We start from the raw sequence: 21,046 nt of genomic DNA, 5'->3' as shown, positions 1-21,046 counted from the left end.
GCTATAACGTATCATAGTGGAAGGGTAAGTTTAATTTCCTTTTTGGAGAGCAGTGGAAAAAAAGCAAAGCATTAAAGTTTAAATGGAAACGGTGATAAAGTACTAATACAAGTAATCACAAAATTTGAATAAAAATAATAATCGTAAAAATCAATAAGCTAGCTACTAAGAGAAAGGGAATGTTTTACTATTGTTGATCGAATCTAAACACAACTCAACTCCTTAAAGAACCACACCGATTTTAAAAAAAAAATCATATTTTTTGTCTTTGTAACATGTTCTTTTGGATTTTTTCCTGATGATGGAGGACATACAGTATGTAAAGATGGGAAGGACAATAAGCTAGCAGGAGAGAGTGTAAACAGATGGGGGATGGGAAGTGGGGGATGGGTTGCTTTGCGCCAAAAGTCTACCCCACGACCCAGAGGTGAATTTCTAATTTACTAGTGTCGCTCTGAAAAATTGTGAGAACCAAAAGCAGAATTTTGCAGGTGAAAATGAAGATATAATTGCTCCCACAAAAACCTAAAAGACTATCCATAAATAATTTATTTCCTGTTTACACATTTCTTTGCATCTTCAAGCTCATCCATCTGAACAAAAATGTATTGATTAAAAATGAGGAGTGTTGACTTAAAGTCAAGCCATGCTCACATTTCCACATCTGTACTTCATCAAGTTAAACTTTTGTTAACGATTTCCTCGTAGAAGTGCGCCCATTATAGTTTCTAAAAACAACACTAGAAGACAAGAGACAGTAGAAAACCCTCCACACTGAAATCTAGAGAACATTTTCAGTCATATGTTCCAAGAAAACTGTTGTCAGGCCTGTCTGTCACCCTGTCAGTAAACTGTAAGATAAATAACACCATCACCGTTCAAAAGCCGATAAATATGCTGCGCTAATCTTATATTTTATTTAAGTATGAAATCCAACACAGTGACACCTCTGAGTCATTATTGGGTTCAGTTCTGCTTTTGTCGCCTGGTTGATCACATTTATGACTTAACAGAAACCAAACACTGAATATAAACTTGAAAATGAATCTGACACTAATCTTTTTTTGTCCATGCTGATGCAGTCTGGCCAATAGATGTCACTAGTTTCAGTGGGTTCACAACCCTCAACCATTTCAATATAATTTGACTCATTTTGGTTCAGTGGTTCAGAAAGCTTCGGTTTCTCCATCACTATCCTGCACATCTCCAATGTACTTCTCTCTGTGTCCTGTCATAGACTTCCCTTACAATGAAGTTTCTTCTGACCTTCTCAAGAAGTATCATTGTTACAAAAACTTCATCAGTGACTCTCTCCTTTTGCATGAAACCGCACACCGCTCACTTCTGACTGTCACATCAATCAGTCCCCACCTAACCAGGATCAGGTGAGGTAGCAGGTGGTTCCCTCAGTAATCAGGTAGACTCCACTGCCATAAATGGTTCAGGTAGCAGTGGAGCCTTGTGTGAGACAGAATACCTCTAACTAAAGATGTGTTTGTTTTTTTTTTTTACTTCAAACTGTTTCAACTTGAGATAGCACTGAATTGCAGAAAAGAAATAGTGAAAAGTTTAGCGTTTTCCTTTAGTCGATTGATAAGTTGGAACCCTTCAAGTGGGGTACAACAGGGTCAGCAGAAGACTTGACACTAACCTCAGCCTAGATTCTCACCATTAGATACTCTGTTCTGGCCTTATACTCTTCATCTTTCTCACTACCAGAATCATTCTACACACCACTTTCCTATACTGTCTTACCATACTCTCTTCAGCCTCAACATTATTCACTGATCTCATTCTATCCTCTTAGCAAAGTCCACCATCTGTTCTGCAGCATTCCAGTCCTGAACACAGAACTTACCCATTACCTTCTTGTCATCTCAGTTTTCCTCATATCAAATGAAATCATCTCTTTCCAGGATTTTTCATTTTCTAGAAACTTCAGACTCCTCAGACCATCTTCCACTCTCTTCACTTCCAGAACAGTCCTATAACATTGTCACAAATGGGCAGACAGTTTGCTCCATGTACAGCAGGTTTATTAGTTCAGACTGGAATGAAGCACAGCTAAAAGTCCACAAAGCTAAACCAAGGTCAGACAGGCAGAGGTCAATCACAAGCATGGGATCGTCCGAGAAGACAGTAAAGTAGTCTGGGTCCAGGGAAGGGTCAGGGCAGGCAGCAGGCAATCAGAGACAAAGCATGGTCAGAGACAGAAGATCAGGTAGAAATGCTCAGTAATGCAGGCAAGGTGGCACAAACAATACTTCACACTGAGTGTGGTTCTGTGTGCTGCTTAAGAAGCAGGTGGGTGATCATCTGATTGGAGACAGCTGAACAGGATCCAGAAACTGTAGGTGGGGCTGCTGGGAGATGAAGTTCAGTTCCCGCTGGTGACCAGAGGGGGAGTCAGAGCTCTGACTCCTGACAAATATACCTTCAAGATCACGCCTACTCTTTCCTTTCCATCCACACCATGATAAAAACACCTTGAACCCCTTCCAATTAATAAGCCTTGTTCACTTTCCATCTGGTTTTTTGGAGGTCATCTTTCTTCTTTCCTTTATGGTAACCTGCTCTCTACCTTGCCCTCTCAAAGTCCCTATAAAGTTGTGAGCCTACACTCCTGCCTTTCCTTCAACAAACAGTCTGATTCCCACCGGCACTCCGTGGATCAACAACACCATCGGAGGTCATTGTTAACCTGGGCCATGACCCAACAAGTATGGAAGCTCCGTTCATGATCTCCATTATGGATTTTTCTTTGTTTGTTGTTTGATTCTCTTCCTTACATATCAACTATTAATCGGTTCTTTTCCTTCCTTCAGTTGGGTACCATTGTTTTTTTTACTCTGTGAGGTGCAACTAGAAATCCTTTAGCTTCAGTCTGAGCCTGAATTTTACCACAAATAGTTCAACTTTAAAAAGGTCAAAAGGCGTCACACATTTCACCACCAATTTTCAACAAGATTAGAGTTTTGTCCTGCTTCAAATGTATACTGGGATGTATCTCCTTCCCATCAGTTATTCCTTCTCTGACATAAAGTTTGATGATTAAAGTGACTATTTTGTTCTCCGTCAGTTGGTTTGACCCAGGAAAGTTTGATGTCACTCAATTCAGCTCTTTTTATTTCCCTAAGGATATATATTCACTGTCACAACTTTCTCTTTTGTCTCATATCTGTTCATAGATTCAAAAGTTATAGCTGAGAATCTCTTCTTCCCGTCGCACTACTGCAGGTTTCTTAGTCATCAAGCCAAAACTAAGTTTGACATCCACCCTTCAGCAGCATCCCGCCTGCACCTCCCTCTCTATTTCTGTCAAAGGTCGTTCCACCCGGGCGCTGGAGTCGTCCATTTCTTTCATCTATGAATTCAAGGTTCTGCCATTTTCTTTCCCTTGTTAAATACATAAACCACTGCTGACCCTTTCCTTCTCCACCGAAGTCTTTTCACTTCCTGCTCACGCAGCGTAACTCTTTCTTATCTCTCCTCAACACACGTTCTCCCCATCATTACTTTGCCTCTACGGCCATTTCTGCAAACAAACTTTGACATTGTTATGGCCAGCAACTCCAGCTTCCTTTAAATCACTCCTCCTTCCACCTGTGTCCATCTTAAGGCTTTTAAACTCTAAAGTCATTGAGTTTTAACCTTTTCTGTCACTTTTCTCTCATATACTTTTTTAATAATGCCTCGCCACATTTATAAACTTGAGAAGTTGTAGAACTTCTAACACTTTCTAGAGGTCAAATGAGTGGGGAGGTTAGTTCCCTTGCACCCTTGGGTTGCACAGTCAGATTTGTAGATCCTCATCTTAAAGTTAAGTTTCTTTAATTAGTGCATTCTGGTGCCAGTGGAAATGTCTGTCTCATCTCTCAGTAGGAGATATTGTCTGGCTGTGAAGTCTGATCGTTTCTTCTCTTAGTTTTTAAAAGATTGAACAACTTTCACAGTTCCCACTTAGTGTCAGAGTAGCAATCTCTCTATGCAGAAAATGTATCATCCTGTGGTCATTATTCTAGGTTAATCAGATGTTTCAGATTGTATCCAGTTTTACACAGTTGCTAAATTTGTTGCAGTTCCTCAAATGACCAAAGGGGGATGGTGTCAAATATGAGCAACTTACACTAAATAAGAGGTTTCACACACAAAAAAAGCTGCCTGATATTATTATTATTATTTGTATACAATGTAAAGACTTTACCTTTAAAAAAATGCATTGAATTAGGCTGGAAACTATTAGACACATTGGTGAGCCCAAAAAATATCCTAATGTAACTTTTATCAGCATAGTTATGGTTTTGTAAAACTACCAAGACAGAGATATTGTGCCCAAACATCACAAATATTGTATAGATTAACCGTAATCAATCACCATTTTTTTTTTTTAATAATTAAATATACCTTCTGTTTTTGGTCATTTCTGTCCTGAAACATTCAAGTAAATGGGGGTAAGCTTCAATTTCACACGGCTGTACATAAAGGCATGAGGATTTAAGGGTGTTTGGATAATCACCGCAGCCCAGTAAGCCCTCAAAGAGAGGCCACCAGAAACACTTAGCTCTGCACCACGGAGGCTTTAGGATCTTTAGACCTCAAAATCCTGTCTGCCACATGAAAAGTGTGAAATTGTTTAAAATTTCATTTAGATGTTCTTTTCAACCTCCTCTTTCAAGTCACACTCAATATATAGAAGCCATTAGCTGCTGATAAATTACAACACATTAACTCAAAATTTTAAAATGTGCACAAAAAAAAAAAATGAACTGGCAACCTCTCAAAAAGTGGCAGCTGGAATGGGGTTTATGTACTTACTATAGTAACGGTGGAAGCAAATATCACTCATTTAGAGAAAAAATGTTAGGTAAAATTGGACTCAGTGACCCAACCGCATCGCAGCAACAGGAAGTCCACTTTGAAAAACCAAATATATTATATTTTAGAAATAAACAACTAGTATTTAGTCATTATATTTGTTAGAATAACCATTGTTGCTATCTCACTTTTAACATGTCCTGCTATACTTTTTTCATACTTTCATACCAAAATTCCCATTGACATCCACCCATACTTAGCGGACCACCCCCCATGAAATTTTGGTGGTCTATAAATACATAAATTGTCCTCTAAGTTTTTAAAACAGCTGTTTAAGTTCTATTTGATTAGTTTGATTTCTATTAAGTGTTCTGTTTGTGTTGGTAAAATGGTTGTAACACTTTGAGTGGAGATCATTAAACTCTACATAGGTTTTTTTTATTTTTTTGTTTAAATGTATTTATTTTTGTTTGACAATTTTACAATGAATAAATGATATATAACTTGTTTTACCAGAGGTCACCAAAGAAAGCAGTGCCTCTTTGAATCATGTATTTGCTATCTTTAAAGACGCCTGAATCTGGGTGTTGAATCAAAAGAGGTGGAATATAAATAAAAGATAAATTAAATCAACAACTATGCGATATTATTACTGTCCAGGTTGAGGAAACCCAACAAGACAAACATAGAAAGACCAAGTTCATCCTCAAGTGTAGAAGTTAATTCATTTCCAAGGACACAACCCAATAACTCATCGAGAAAAGTCAGAGATATTGGTACAATCCACAAATTTAATAGGAAAGCTTCTATTCGTTCTGAATTTGGCTCTCCATATGTTGGGTTGGTGGAATCGTACATGATTGAACGCTTGTTTGCTTGGATAAGCCAATAAGCTCAACAACAGATGAAATCTGGACAGCACAGTGTGTCACAGTAGCTCTCCAAGGTTACATTTCTTCGTTTATGGTATGTGCCATTTTTTGGTACTGTGCATGTCACTATGTAGGCGTTTCTTGGAATAAATATAGCTTGTGATCTAAATTCTTACTCCAAGTAGGCTCAATTGTTGGAATCATCTTCACTATCTCCACTTTCCAAACACATTATTAGTAATGCAGAGTTTGTGTTTATAATGTATGTTAATGATACACTTGAGGAACACCTTAAGGAAGACAATTTCTGATGGAGACGCACATTTTACCAGTTTTACTACAGATCTGCAACCATCTTCATTGTGATTTTTTTAATTCAACATTTTCTAAAATCCACTACTAGCTTTAATTTAAGCAGATGTCTTCAACACATCAACAGTGTTTACCAACCCTGGGCTTCAAGTATCCTCATATCCCAGCGTGTTTTACTGTTTCCACTTGTCTAACACTTCTGAATACGCTCATCAGCTCTGTAGAGACCTGCTAATGATATACCGTTGCTTTAATCAGGTGTGTTAGACAAAAAAGAAAAAGTTAGGGGATTTTCCTGAAACAATCTTATAAATATTAGGATACAACTTTAATTTGTGTTTTTTGAAACACATCTTGCAAATATTGTTGATAACAGCTGGTGTTAGTGGACCCAAGCAAACAGACAACTCATTTTTTAAACTTTTTTTCTGATTAATTTTACTACTGAGAAATTTTTACTATATTTATTGTCAGAACTGTACATTTCTGTGTATGAGGCAAATTCTTGTTTTCAGAGCTTGCAATTGTGAAGATAATGAAACTTGATTTGCTTCCTTCTTAAATACTTGCCGGCGTTGTGCCGGAGAAGATGGAGGATTATGTTCTTTGCCGTGTGACAGATTTCTGGAGAGTAACTGATTAAAGCTTTATTCTGGTGCACAAATCATTGTCTCTTATGAGAGATGTGAGCGATTCCAATTATTCAGTTGTACTCTGCAAGTCTGAGTACTCATTGTTTTCTCCAAATTAGCCATCATGTTTTCATTTTATTTACTTGTTTTTTATTGATTTATATATTAATAGAGGGTTTTCATTGTAGTCTTGTCCATTAGAGCTCTAATTTGAAGAGATGGGGAATTAGAAAAAGTCTGTGAGGAGTTTAGATAAAGATTATTGTATTTCTTGGAGTTTAAGGGAGTAGTCAGACTGGCAAATTAATTTGTTCTGGATTGAGTCCTGAACCTTGCGTATGGTCTGTATTCAGATTGCCGTCAAGCGGACTTTCATGCTCCGGAAAAAAGCATGTAAACAGAACCATGTGACTAAAGATCTCTTCACTCATTGGTCAGGAATTATGAGAGTGGGGAAAAAGCAACTAAGGTGGAAATGATGGAAGTCCTGTGCTTTGGAATCTTAGGGACATTTTACTGATTCAAACTTTTCATTTCACTGACCAAATGGAATGTCTGTATCAGAGTCAGAGACAACAATTTTACTTTGGTGCAGCGGAGGCTGCAAGACGGTTACTGGCAAGATGATGGTTATGAAGACAGAGGGATCAGTGTGAGAAACAATGTGTGTCCCGTTAAAAGTTGTTATAATGAGCCTTGATTTATCTTACCAGATTTCAATTAGATGCCTTGTCTCATGATTGTGGTGTTATGGCATTGTTTGTAAGAGAATTCTTGTAAGGAACTAAAATGTGGCTTTCGGGATGATGTCACACCAGTGATAGGTGCATGCCGTGTAAATAGACACAGAAAAGTACATAAGCATTATTAGCTGTGTTAAAACAAATGTTCTAGCAAGTAAGAAGTTGAACCATTTTTTCCTGTTTGATAACAACAATCGTCCTGTTGCTTCATTTCTACTTTAACATCACGTGACTACCATCTACGGTGGCCGTCTTGGTTCAGTTATTCTACTCCCGGACTGCTTTGTATTCAGACTCGTATTGTATCTCAGAGCGAACCAAAGTTGAGTCTAATTGGAAACAAACTAAGACCACCTCGAAAGATGGGTCAGAGAATGGTTCCTGATTCTAGGTCAGGATTTACTTTGATGTATGGAGCCTGAAAACTTGTTCTGGATTATTGGGGGAAACTAACTCTGGTTCACTTTAAGCAAACCACCCTTCTTCTTTTTCACCATTCGGCTTATACCATTTTGGTGTCGCCACAGTTTCGCAGAAACACTGTTTCGCAGCAGTGATTTGACAGAGTTCTTACGCTGGATGTCCTTCCTGACTCAACCCTGCACTTGAAGGGCACAGGGACCCAGATAGGCAGCAGCGTCAAGGGTCTTGCCTAAGAACTCAATCTGGATGGAGATAAGAGGACACCCCGGAGATTGAACCCAGGGCTCCTGCGTGCAAATCCTATACTTAGCCCACCGAGCCATCCAGCCGCCAGTCTGAATACACTAAGTCTTGATTTTTTGGGTTTTTTTTTTTTTTGCATTGTTTGGCTAGAAGTTCAATGGATACTACCTACATACTGAGCATGTGGTGCAGTGTGGTTCACACTGGACTGTTGCTACCTGACACTAGTGCATGCAGTCACAATTAGGCTTGGTGCGAAATCTTGAAGCAGTGCAAATTTTGCTCCAGGCTTTCTCTTTCACAATTTCAGCCAAAAAAAAAAAAAAACGCTTAAATTGATTTCTCCTCCATGGTCAATCTTCCATGTTTTGACAGGGACGCTACCCATACATGCCTACTAAATCCAAGTCCAAGAATGGTCAAAGTTCAACTGGTTTGGCTTTTAAGAACGTTTAATGGACGTGCAATTTGTACGTAGAGAATGAAAACCGACATAGTGATGTGTGAACACAAGAGTATTGAGCATGGACTTTTCATTGGAAGTGGTCATTTGAACGACAAGACCGTTAAATATACTCAGGGACGACTTTTATGTGATTTAATAAAAAGAAATAACAACATCACCAGAAGGTACTGTAGTTGTGTATCTGCTAGTAGCAGCAATGCAGAAGAAGAAGAGCTGATCAGTCGGGGTTTGGCAGAACTGTTTAAAAGTGACAGACCAAAAATAATTGAACAGATTTAGACAACTCTAGTGGTAAGAAAAGTTGACTCGTTAGAATGTTTTTATGCTATTATTATCAAAATAATTGTTTATATGTTTCGCTAATATATTAGTAATTTTATTTTTATAGCACCTTTCATAAATAAAATCACAAAGTCCTTTACAGAAAACAAGGAGAGAAAATAAAACAGATTAAAACAATAATTAAAACACAGAATAGTGCAAATTAACTAAAAGCTCTTTAAAAAAGCAGAATCTTTAGCTGTTTCTTAAAAACCCCGACATTATCAGTCAGGCGGAGCGATAAGGCCAGGATGTTCCACAGTCTTATATTAGATTCCATTATTTCATCAAGCTAAATAATCCGTACTTTGGTAAATAAGTTTCTCCCAGAAGTTTGGCTTATACTCCAGTGCGACCTATATTTGATTCTTTACTTCTTATTGGGCGTTTTCTTTTTTTACTGCTGGACCTACACTCTGAAAAGTTCAGTAACTCCTGGCATCAGCTTTTATTTTCTGTTTCTTTTTTTACTTTTCTGCTATCCTCTCTAACCATGTAGCTTAACTTTTGTCATTAAATTGGTTTATTTAATTAAGTCAAACTGAAGACAAAACCTTGGTTTTACAAGCCAAAACCAAGCCCTCGCTTCTCTGTTCTCTCAATCAGCTCCATAAAAGGACATTTGGATGACTAAATTCATAAGTGGAAATACTTTATCCCTTTTCTTTTCTATTCTCATCAATGTCATTTCACCTTGAAACAGATCAATAAAACTGCCCAGCAGTCAATGCTTCTCTTTTCACACAAACACAGCAAAACCTCAGACTGTTTGCACAGAAATCATTTGCCAATACAAGTTAGCTAAAGCACAAGATAATGCTTAGTCTAAGAATTTGAGGGTTGACTAAAGGGCTTTCACGCCCATGACATCAAATAACTGACAACAAATCCTTTTTTTGGAATTAAGAATTTACAATATTTTTTACAATATCTTCACAATGGCCAATATATATATTTATGAAGTATAAGTATGATCAGTTATGCTCCATTGGATGATTTAGTAAGTTTTTGCTCACGGAAATGTTCGCTTACAATGCAAAAATATTGACAATAGTGTACAAGAAAAAGCACACTATCTCAAATTTGATCCACACATTTTTAACATGGTTTAACTGTACTATAAAGAATTAATTAGCAACAAATTTTGCAATCTCTCAATAAAACAATTATTTATTTTTAAAAAAATGCGAACAATAAATTAGTTGTTCTAACCATAAAGTTTTAAAAACTAGCTAAACCTTTCCCGCCAAAAGTAGTTTTGAGACTTCATGGAAGCAGCCATTTTGAAAAGACCATGAAAAGCACTTCTACTGCCCCTAGTGGAATGAGGATGAACTGCAGGACAGAAAACCCAGACCAAATAGACCAAAGATCACATCAATAAAATAGGGGCCTCGAATGGTTTTATTAAGGGTTAAACTTAGGATCTAATAACAATAATTATTGCTAAATATGTTCTAAAGCTAGAGCGGGAACATTTTAAAAGAACCAAAAATTGTTTGTCTGCTGAAAAAAAAAAATTGAGGTTCATAAACTAGCTGGACTTATCAATGTAACTAAATAATGTTCTTTTACACACATATTTTAAATCTAGACCCCCAATTAGGAAGGAAAATGCTCAATCTGGCTACACTCAAATTGCTTGCTAGTCTTCAGCTACAAGAGTGAAGGGATAAGTTAGCATAATAGCTATGTCTAAATTCCCTCCCTACTCCCAAACTACTAAAAACTATAGAGCGAGACTATCTAGTGCCATGAATCTTAAAAACAATTCAGACACCACCCTCACTACTTTTTTTTTTTTTTTTACGGCAAGTATGAGGTCATCTATTTCCTGAAGTAAAACAATAATAAATGTAAAAATTTTATGATGAATATTTAAGAATTCACTGTGTTCTGAAGGTGAACACTTGGATGACTTGTAAAAAACAAATCAAAATACTTCAAATAATTCAAGTGCAGTGCATTGTGGTCCATATTCTCCGATTTAATTAGCATTGATGGACAGTGTTTTTTTTTTTTTTTTTCAAAGGCTTCTGGGGAATATCCAGGGCACTGAGTTTTTAAATTAGATCAGAAAGCTTTACAAAATATAATATATTGTGTACTAAGTAGTGAAAATAATTGGAGACGACCACTGTTTTTGAATAATTGTTTACGTATCCATGTTTTAATCATATTGTGATACATATTTTTATTTTTTTAAATAAAATCTAAGTTTAAAAACTGTTTAAGTAAATGTTTTAATGAAGCTTCAGATCTTTTCATGAGCAGTATATGACGGATGTTTCAAAACGTTTCTAAAAGGGAAATTCTTTCATAAAGTGTAGCTTTTTAGCTAACAGTTAGCATTAGCACTTTTTAAAATATTATATGACATCCCTTCAAGATTTTTTTCCTTCAAAAGGGGACTTTCAAACATTGATGAGTGTTGAGTGATTTATGTGGGGATTCGGTTTGTGACCTTGTGTTTATAGGATGATATCTCCCGCCTCTGGGCTAGCAATAACCCAGGAACCCACCTGAGCACTAACCTGCTGCTGCTGCAGCATGAAAGAGCAATCAGTGGCTCCCTTTGAACTGTGCTGCACAACTTCCATCAAAACAAACCCCGATAGCCAAGGAAACAGCAAACACCAAGACAAATTATGCACACATTCCTACGCAGACCTGTTCTTGGCCGTCTTAATCTTCTTTCTAAATCAGACAACCGTCGCTGTAATCCGCACAATGCCGCAGCCTGTGTCTGCTTTCCCGCTCTCCAGCTCATCAGATTTTATATATTCCACAAAGTACGGGGCCGAAAAGCACAGGAAATGAAATGGGGATTCAGACACATCAAGAAAAAGGAGCTTAATAAGAGGAGATTTAAATAACGGGCCGGATACCACTTGGAAATGAGCAAATATTTCTCAGGCCCCTAAAACAAATCAACAGTCTAAAAGAGTGAAGGAAATGAACGACCGGGCAGCACAAAAAGACAGAATAATAAGTTGGGGAAAGAAGATTATCATAGTTTTATGAAACATAAAAGTCAATGACGTTACACAAATTATAGTTCAAAGCTGATTTAAAAAAAAAAAGCCAAATATTTTCATTTAAATATACAAATAAAAGAATAAATCACAATTAAGCTTTATATATTTCTAACAATTAAAACATTTAAAAGTTCCTGTTTGAAGTTAAAGCTAAATATTATGCAAATACGAGAGGAGATGCCCTCCCTCTTATCTGTGAAGGCCCAACCAGGCACCTCTGTGATTTTTCAAGCAATGAGCCACATCATGTTTGTTTTATTGCATTATGCGCCTCCAGCAATCCTGAGAAGCAGACTCTCAACAAACTTCAAACTTTGCCTTTTTGTTGTTTGACTTTTTCAATAAGGTGCAAAAGAGTTAATGGTTAACTGATTTTTGTCACATATTCTGTCTTAAAAGAGCTCAATGGCTTTACAAATGACTAAGAGCCAAGTTGTAAATTGAAAACAATCCAAGAAGACTGAAAATCCAACAAGTTGATTGGCTAATTTAATAAAAATATATATATATTAACCGCATAGTAACACTTTATAATAAGGGTCCCTTTATTAATGTTAGTTAATGCATAATTAAGCATTACTTAACTAATAAAAACGTTAACAGACACTTTAATGTATTAATTAGTAGGTTACTAATATTAATTACCAAATACACTTGTATTTCCTTCAAATATCATCAACATGTTTACACTCCTCCCACTTCCTTAAGCTCATGCTTATACTTGTAACAAAAAAAATGTCATAAATAAATAAACAACAACAAAAAAAAATGTTTTATTCATCGTTTTTAGCTTTTCAGGTTGACAATTTTAACATCTGTCCAGGGACAACAGATGCAGAGTAACCTCTGTTGCATAAAATGTTTTTCATGAGACATAATACAATTTATATTAATTTAATAGTTAATTTAAGTTATTTAAAACGTAGTGGTGGAATTTTTTTTTGTTTCTTCCCCTGTGACAATATAAGTATATGCTGGTAGTGTTTCAAAGCAATCGAGTAAGTGGTTGCATCATTCATAGTAAGTTCTTTTGAGCTTTTTAAGCAAAAACATTGTATTTTTCTGATTTTAACTCATAAAAAGGTCTGACCCTATTTTTCTGAAAAATAAAAACTATGTGGAACATACTTTAGACGACGTAGACCAGATATCATAGTGATGTCACCGTGGTTAAAAAAGATATTGTGCCAAAGAACCAAGACATTGGAGATGGTGGAGCAGAAACTTCTAGAGTTCAACATCTGTAGTCGTGGAATGAGTGAGGTAAATGGTACATTTTTTGGCTTGACAGATATTTTTTTATTTTTAATACGAAACGTTCCTAAGTGAGTATAAAATTACCACAAACTATAACTCAAAGAACTCTTCAAGATATGAGCCCAACCCAACCATGTGAGTGAGGAAGTTTATAAGCAAGTCTAGACACACTATAGTGTGATCGTTCAACCACTTTAAAGTGGATTAGCTGGAATTTTGGGTGGTTTGGCTAATTCTACAAACAGACAAAATCTGAACGTGCACAACGTCTAAAAACACTAGCAGAACTTACCGGTGAAGTTGACAGCACGGATATGACTGAGCAGCTCTTTTCCGTCGATGTTCTGGGCCATTCGCGGACACAGACCCGGGTAGCCGTAGCAGAGCTCTCGGTGCATCCGGTGAAGGGCGTGCGCCATGGCATAAACTGCATCCATTACGAACTGAACCTTCCCTTCTTGCTCATAACTGGAATCCCGGCCAACTTTTTCCAAACCTTTAACAGAAACAAGTAAGAAACTATGAATTACTGACGAGCCTTAGAGTAGTGCTGCCCTTACCGCGGGCCATGGACCGGTACTGGTCCAACTATTGATTGATTCCAACAGTTAATCCTATAGACCAGGGATGGGCAACTCCAGTCCTCGAGGGCTGCAATCCTAGGATGTTCTAATTTGCTGGATACACCTGAACCAGGTAATGAGTCATGAATAGGGCTTGGATATTTGGAAATCATGCAGCCCTCATGGCCTGGAGTTGCCTCTCCCTGCCATAGACCATAGCTGTCCAATGTTATGCTGCTAATAAAGTTGCTCAAACTTTTTTTTTTACGTTGTACACATCTGGTAATGGAAACTTCACTTAAGGTGGATTATAAAACACAAAATGAAATGACCAAATAATGATATTAAGGATGGTTAAAATGTACTAAGGTCAAAATGGATTCCCTTCCCAGGAATCCAAAAACAAGACCATAAAAATAGTGGAGTAAGAAAAAAACTTTGTTAAAAGCAAAGTAAAACGCCAGGTTGACCAGCAGGAAGGCTGCAGGGAATCCAGGCAGACAATGACAAACAAGTCCTCTTAGTCCATTTTCACCCTGACAGCAAAGCTACAGGAGAATGAACAGCATGTTCCTTCTTAACATCCTCTGAACTACTGATAATGGCATTTCTGTGTCACTGGGAATGACTATGAACGTTTTTATAGTGAAGGGAAAAAAAAGGACTTCTACATTTTTGACCCAGGTTGCACATCTATTTGCCAGCAGCGCTCGATTCAAGCTATATTTTCTCACAGTGTATCCCCGCCCTTTTCTTTTTGATTGAAATATTGGATCCTCCATTGCAGGCTGTTTGTTTGTTTGCTTCACTTTCATTAAGCCCCGGTTATTGCTCCAGCTTCACTAATTACAGCAAAGTAATGTTTGTTTATCCGGTAGTGATGAACATTTACATTTTTGTTTTTTTCTTGCCTTAATGCTGTCGTGCAAATATGACACCCCCCCCATCCAATCCTCCTTTTAGCACACACAATAAATGAGCTCACACACAAAATAACCTCCAGCTAGCAATTCATTGACAGGGCTTTATGTAATATCTCAATGGCCTAATAAGATAATGAAGAAAGAGCAAGGAAACCGAGGCAGAAACCAGCCACATTCATTTTCGGGGTTTCATTAAAAAGATTGGATATGTATTCTTTGTTGTGATCGTTCCCCTCTTACCTCATATTCTGACTTTACACCCCCCGTCTCATTACTTCTTTTTAGCAACACTCACTCATTTCTTACATGTAACAGTCACCTTCGGGCGACGACGGGTGAATGCAGAACCATCCGGGCCGAGTTGAATTAACAAGACCAGAGGCACCTTAAATCAATGTGAAGCTCTCATAATGAGCTCCAGAGGATGGAATGCAATCCAGCGTTATATGGTGGGGCTGTCTGGAGCTGTGCTTCTCCTTATTTGTGAGTTTTCTGGTGTCTGTGCTGATGTGTGGGAGCATCAGCAGCAGCTCCCACCGGTGACAGATCTGCAGATGTGTCAGCAGCAGCAGCGCTGCAATTCTGAGCAGCATGCAATGCAACCCGCTTTTTTTTTTTTTTTTTTTTTTTAATCAGACGCAACACCTTTACTAAGATTTCAGCTTGTAGAATCCTTCAGAAAATACTTTTACCTCTGCGGGGTATAGTAAAAACCACAGTAAAACCGTGTTTTCCCAGCATCCTTAGCGTATCCGACTAAAAGACAGTCTACTGAGCTTAAAGACCAAAAACTGTTACAGCTCCCACTGATATTCTTCATTTTCTTTTAAACCCAGCAGTACAAACATATTAGATATAATGTTATGTAATTACCCCAAGGATCAATAAAGTATCTATCGATCAAATTTGGAGAACCTCACGGTTACTCACGATACGATGCGATTCACAAATCATGCCTCACAATACCGATAGTATCACAATTTTATGGCAAGTATTGCAATAATCAATATTTATCTTCGTAAACTATGATCTATCATTTTTCAATTCAAATTGAGTTTATTCGTCATCAACGAACACGCCAGAGGTTAGCAGGCGCTTCGTCTCAACGTGCATTCAAAACTCCCACGATAACAAATGGCTTCACAACTTTTTATGACTGTTTTAGGGCTCTACAAAGGTATCCATGAACGCCTGATTGCAAGTCAAACTAGGTTGAACTTTGACCAATCAGAGACTATGACTAATCCCAATTTTTTCCTTCTCTAAAAATGTTTAAATGTACGTTAAAGAGTTCAAATGTGTTTTTGAAAAGTTTTTTCTCCTATATATAATTAATTTTATTTGTAGAGTTGTTATTTTTTTTATACTTGTTGAAAAAATATTAGACATATTTTCTAATTTTTGTGGCTATTGAATAAAATCTTAGAAGTACAGCACATTTCCTGTTTTATAACACTGTCAAAACATTCCACTACATTGTCTGGATTCTTCTAAACATTTTTTAGGCGTGTGGGTGTCCTGTCTGTGTGTGGTTTCATCTCAGGGCATTGTGTGGGCTCCATGAGTCTGAGACTTTCAACTTTGAGGCTCCTTTCCTTACTTTTCTCCCTTTTCTCCAGATAATTTGCAACCGTGTGTTGCATGACTGCTATTGCCGAGCCAATTCAACCATCTTGTTAACACTCAATACAAGTCATCCAACCGTTGGCGTCTGCGAAAACAATCGTCAATAGAAGAGTGCAGCAAAGTGAGCCTAATGCAATTAAATGACTAACGGATCCATCTGAGATCTCATCTGTTGCTGTTAAACTAATTTCTTAGCAACCATCAACTAATGCAATAAACATAGATTCCTTATTTGGTGAGAACTATGTATAATTGAGTGTGTGAAGATGTATTGGAGGTCAGTTGGAATATTTTCATTGGTCATGAAGAGATTTGTGGTTAGATTGGAGGGTTAAACCACCAAATGGTTCCAGAGCGCGGCGGTGTCTGCAGCTCACCGCTCCCCCAGGGGATGGGTCAAATGGACACATCTTTGTGTGTGACAACTAACGGGACTGTAACTCTAAATGAGAATTGGTCTGAGTGTGACACCAGCCATAGAAAATTACTACCAGCTCCAACAAAAGTCAATCCAGTCACCAATTTTCACAATACGGGCGCCACCAATTTGGAGCTAGATGACGTCAGTAAGTAGTGAATTTATACCTTAACTTGTTCTAGAGAAATAAATCAGAAAATGTAGCAGAGAAAGAATGACTTGAGTAACGCCTATTCGTCAAAAGCAGATTTTTGAGACCAGAGGATACTTCCTGGTTCGAGAGGGGGGAGGGGTCACTCAGTCTAGTTCTCTTATACTTAAACTAGATAAAGTCCAAGCCTAACACTACCCAGAACACAACAGATGAGGATAAACCGCCTAAATCAAGCACAAATGGATTCAGAGGAAGCCAGTAATTGCCTCAAATTAAAATAAAATTAAAGGTACAACATAAAAGCTTGAGGGGAATCAACCCAATATTTAAATCTAGCTCAGCAGGCAGCTTGTTGGCCTGGATTAGGGGATTTCCCAAAACACTGTAGACTTTTGATAGTTCAATATAATGAATGCATTGTTTTTTAGCTTTTGCAGTGACTATAAACAAAAGACCAAAAAATGTACTCAAAGTTAATTTGCCGATTCAGCAAGCTGTGTTTATTCCTTTACTTTAAATGTACTGTAATTCATTCCTCCCGCTGTCCCCTGAAGACTTCTTGCTTGCTCGATCCTATTTATGTAAACAATGTGCTGCAAGGCCACTCTATAAAGTCTATGTCTATGCTTAGTGCAGCAGCGTGGTGACACGGGGACAAATGGGTAAGACTTCACTGGAGGAAGAATAACAATGTCATTGTCCAGGGACATGTTAGTTTTTTTTTTTTTTAAATCAACATTTGGATAAAAAAGGTTCCTTTTTGCAATGAGACAAAGTTGTGAACCAGACAAATGTTAACTAGGTAGAGGAAGTAACCAGGGAAAGGGAAGTTTGGGATTCTTTTCTCCCGTGACCCGATCATTGATTCGCGGAAGAACATGGGTGGTATTTAGTTGTACATAAGTTGTACATTTTAGAGAAATTTATTAAATTAAATACTTGAACAAGAACATTTCATCTCGAAAGGCAAATCACATTAACGGGATAGATTACAATAAAAGATTGAATATATACACGCTTCACTACTGTACTACAATGATGTTCATTGAGCTTCACAAAACATAGCAGGAATCTAGTAAATTAGTCCAACATACGAACACATATGAGCATATATTTGCACATGTTAGCAAATATAGCATAAAGAACATGCTAACAAGCCAACTAAGCTCTTTTTATAAATTTAAATCACTATATCCATGAAATTTATAATCATCCGTGTCATTTTTGAACAAGTACGCTAAGTCCGACATAAAAATGAGCAACGCTTCTTCTTCTACATTGCTGTCAGTAGCAAATACTAATACACTCAACTACAGCGCCCTCTAGCAGTTGATGCTTTTATAAGTCGTAAACCTGGCCAAAACTATGCATATACTTTGAAAAATACAGTACTTTGGCCAAATTTCGTACTATGTTTGGTTTATTAAATTAAATGACTTTTTGACCACTTTTGTCGTTTCTATCACTTTATTTAGAATGCAACACATAGTTTGAATTTCATTAAAACCAAATTTTCCAAAGAAAATTAATGCAATACTTTTAATATTTCCAACAATTAAATTTTAAATAATTGTTGGATTTGAAGTTTGGCTCCTTGTAGAGAATTCTGGCCTTCATTTTAAGATTTTATGCGTTCATGGTTTTAATCAAAAATCTTTACTAATTCACTACAAAATATAAACAAGCACATTTGCAGTAATGCAGTCTGAACTTGTTAGTTCTTACTTGTTTTCTGTGCAATATGTGAAACAATTTCCATTTTTTCCTCTTCTGGCGTCTCATAGGTGTTTGCAATCATTTGCGTTCACCATTTGTGCAAATTTCCTAACAAAGGGGGAGCAGAACAAAGTATTTCACTCCAATCCAAAGATCAGCCTGCCACGCAATAATGAGAACTTCTCCACGCTGTTCTTATGGGATGTGAAAAGAAAGACACAATGCATCATTAATCAGCATATTGCAAGAAAATGAAATCTTGCCTTCAGACAGCTAAACGACTGTTACTGTTACAAGTAGTGCTCACTGGAAAATAAAAAAAAGAAAACACACATTACTGTCTGTCTTTCCTGGGATTGCATCATGTGTTGAAAACTGGAGCAAAGTGCAAGTCTCTGAGTGTGTATGAGTAACTGTGGGTGTGTTCGAAAGGGTGACCACGATGCAGTTTTGGTTAGTTGCTCTGAAAGAGAAAATTTAGAGTAAAGAATCTGAATCTGTAGATTCCAATGACTCTCTTTGGTCCTGAAGAGAAAAGCCAAAAATGTGGATCAAAGTACTAATAACGAAAGCAATTTTCTAAATGTTGATTATTGTACTGCTTTTTCACTACTGAAACTGGTAGATTACTGCAGTTTTTTTGCTATCTAAACTAATATTAAGGATATTTACATTTAAAGCGGGGCTCTTCAAATGTCTCTAAAACCGCTTGAAAATCGACTCCCATTTTCTCACCTGGCACTTCAAAAGTGCTGCAGAGGTGGTAAAAGTGAATCAGTCTTCTGCAAACATCAAAATGACTGGATAAAAGAAAATAATACATCCCCGAGGGGCTGCGGGGGGAAAAAAAGAAGAAAAACAAACTCTGCTTTTAGTGACAAGCTCGCATGAAACTGGGAAATAAATTGCCACAGGAAAGAGTGAAAATCTGATAATAAGATTTTGCATCTGGCACATGTTGAGAGACTGTCACAAAAACGATGTACGATTTAGTATTTATTTTTATACTGTAAATCCTTTGGAATTAGGAACAGTGGAGATATAATAAACCTTGCTAGTAACATATTGTCCTTCCAGCTCTGAAGTTACTATGGCATGCAAAGTGTGTGTGTACTCATATTTATATCTTTATGGGGACAAAACCATGACGGACACTTAGTTTACACTGTAAGAACTTTTGTATTTGGAAGTTAAGGAGTTGGTTGGGTTTTTTAGTTAGCGTGGTTTGGGTTTGATCTCTTTTACCTTCTTTGTCCTCAGCAGTCTTAGACTGCTGGGTTTTGTTATTTTAGTTTGGGCTTAAACCTTGGCAGTCTTAGTTTGCAGGCTTTGTTTGTTTTGTTTTGTTTAGGCAGTCCTTAGCAGGGAGCTGCTGACTCGGACGGTTGAGATGTCTCTGTCAGCAGTCTCCCTGACTTATTGTATGGTTGGCCAAGGTTCCAAGTCTCTTTGTTTTGTCTTTTTTGCACACTAATTGTTTTTTTCCCTTTTGCTTTTCAGGACACAGTTTCTTTGTTTCCCTTATTGAAAAACTGTGTTCCTTTTTGTCACTACTGTCCAGATTTCGCTGTTCCCTGTTTTTATTTTTTTTTGTTTTTTTTTTTGAGCCAAGTCTACCCATTGGGGTTGTAACAACACAAATGTCGGTCCATCACTTTTTTTTTTTTTTTTTTAACCAATCAGCACAATTACTGATAGAACCAAAACACTTCCAATACTTGGTTGGGTGTCATTGGACTTTCTGTTTTGTACTACCAATGGCTTATTTTGTATTCAGGAGATGCATACAATTTCCATCCATCTTCTAAATCTGATTAATCCCTTTTAGGATCACAGGTAGCTGGAGCCTATCCCAGCAACAGTCGGGATAGAAACCCTTACATGCATTTTGTTAGTCACTTATAAAACCAGTTAAAAATACAGCAAAAATTGGCTGGTTTTGCTCAAATAATCTTGTCTACGTTGAATTATAAGAATCTAGTATCATTAAAAATGAAGATGATAGTTTTATTGTAAATTTTTCCCCTCAGTTTTATGTTTAATACTTTGAAAGTGTCATTTTATGAACAAAGAGACTTGAATTAATTAAAATGAGACTTTTGAGTGTCAACACTTAGGTTTATAGATTGAGTATAAGACTCAAGGCTTAGAAATTCTGATCAAGGGGATTGTTTTGGTAAATAACAGATTAGAATCCAATTGTTTTGAAATTTACACAAGTCTCTGAAATCAGTTTGAAAATCCACAGCAAAGTCTAAGATGCAAAACAGACTTTTGTAAATTGAGGCTTTTATTATTTTTCCAGTTATTATTATTATTATTATTATTTATCCAAACAACGAAGTTTTTATTAAACCCGGTCACAAGACATACACACACGAACACAAGCATGTTTGTGGATTATGAAGGTCAACATTGTTTTGATCACAGCAGCTTCTATTAAAAAAAAACACTAATATAATGAAGCTAATGTTTCTAAACAAAGAAAAAATCTATTAAAAACAGTCATGTGTTATGGATAGAG

At 37.0% G+C, this 21,046-nt stretch overlaps 1 protein-coding gene across 11 annotated transcripts in view; it reads right to left on the bottom strand.

The window, feature by feature from the left end:
• The window catches only part of grm8a (glutamate receptor, metabotropic 8a), a 349,513-nt gene that overhangs the window by 55,237 nt on the left and 273,230 nt on the right, over positions 1-21,046 (bottom strand). For all 11 annotated transcript variants that reach the window (XM_036210217.1, XM_036210211.1, XM_036210215.1 and 8 more), the window contains one exon: positions 13,415-13,618. In XM_036210217.1, coding sequence (XP_036066110.1) covers positions 13,415-13,618 — 204 coding nt within the window. The remainder of the gene's footprint in view (positions 1-13,414; positions 13,619-21,046) is intronic.

Source organism: Oryzias melastigma, linkage group LG23, assembly GCF_002922805.2.
Source record: "Oryzias melastigma strain HK-1 linkage group LG23, ASM292280v2, whole genome shotgun sequence".
NCBI lineage: Eukaryota > Metazoa > Chordata > Actinopteri > Beloniformes > Adrianichthyidae > Oryzias > Oryzias melastigma.
This window is presented reverse-complemented; position numbering and strand designations above follow the sequence as displayed.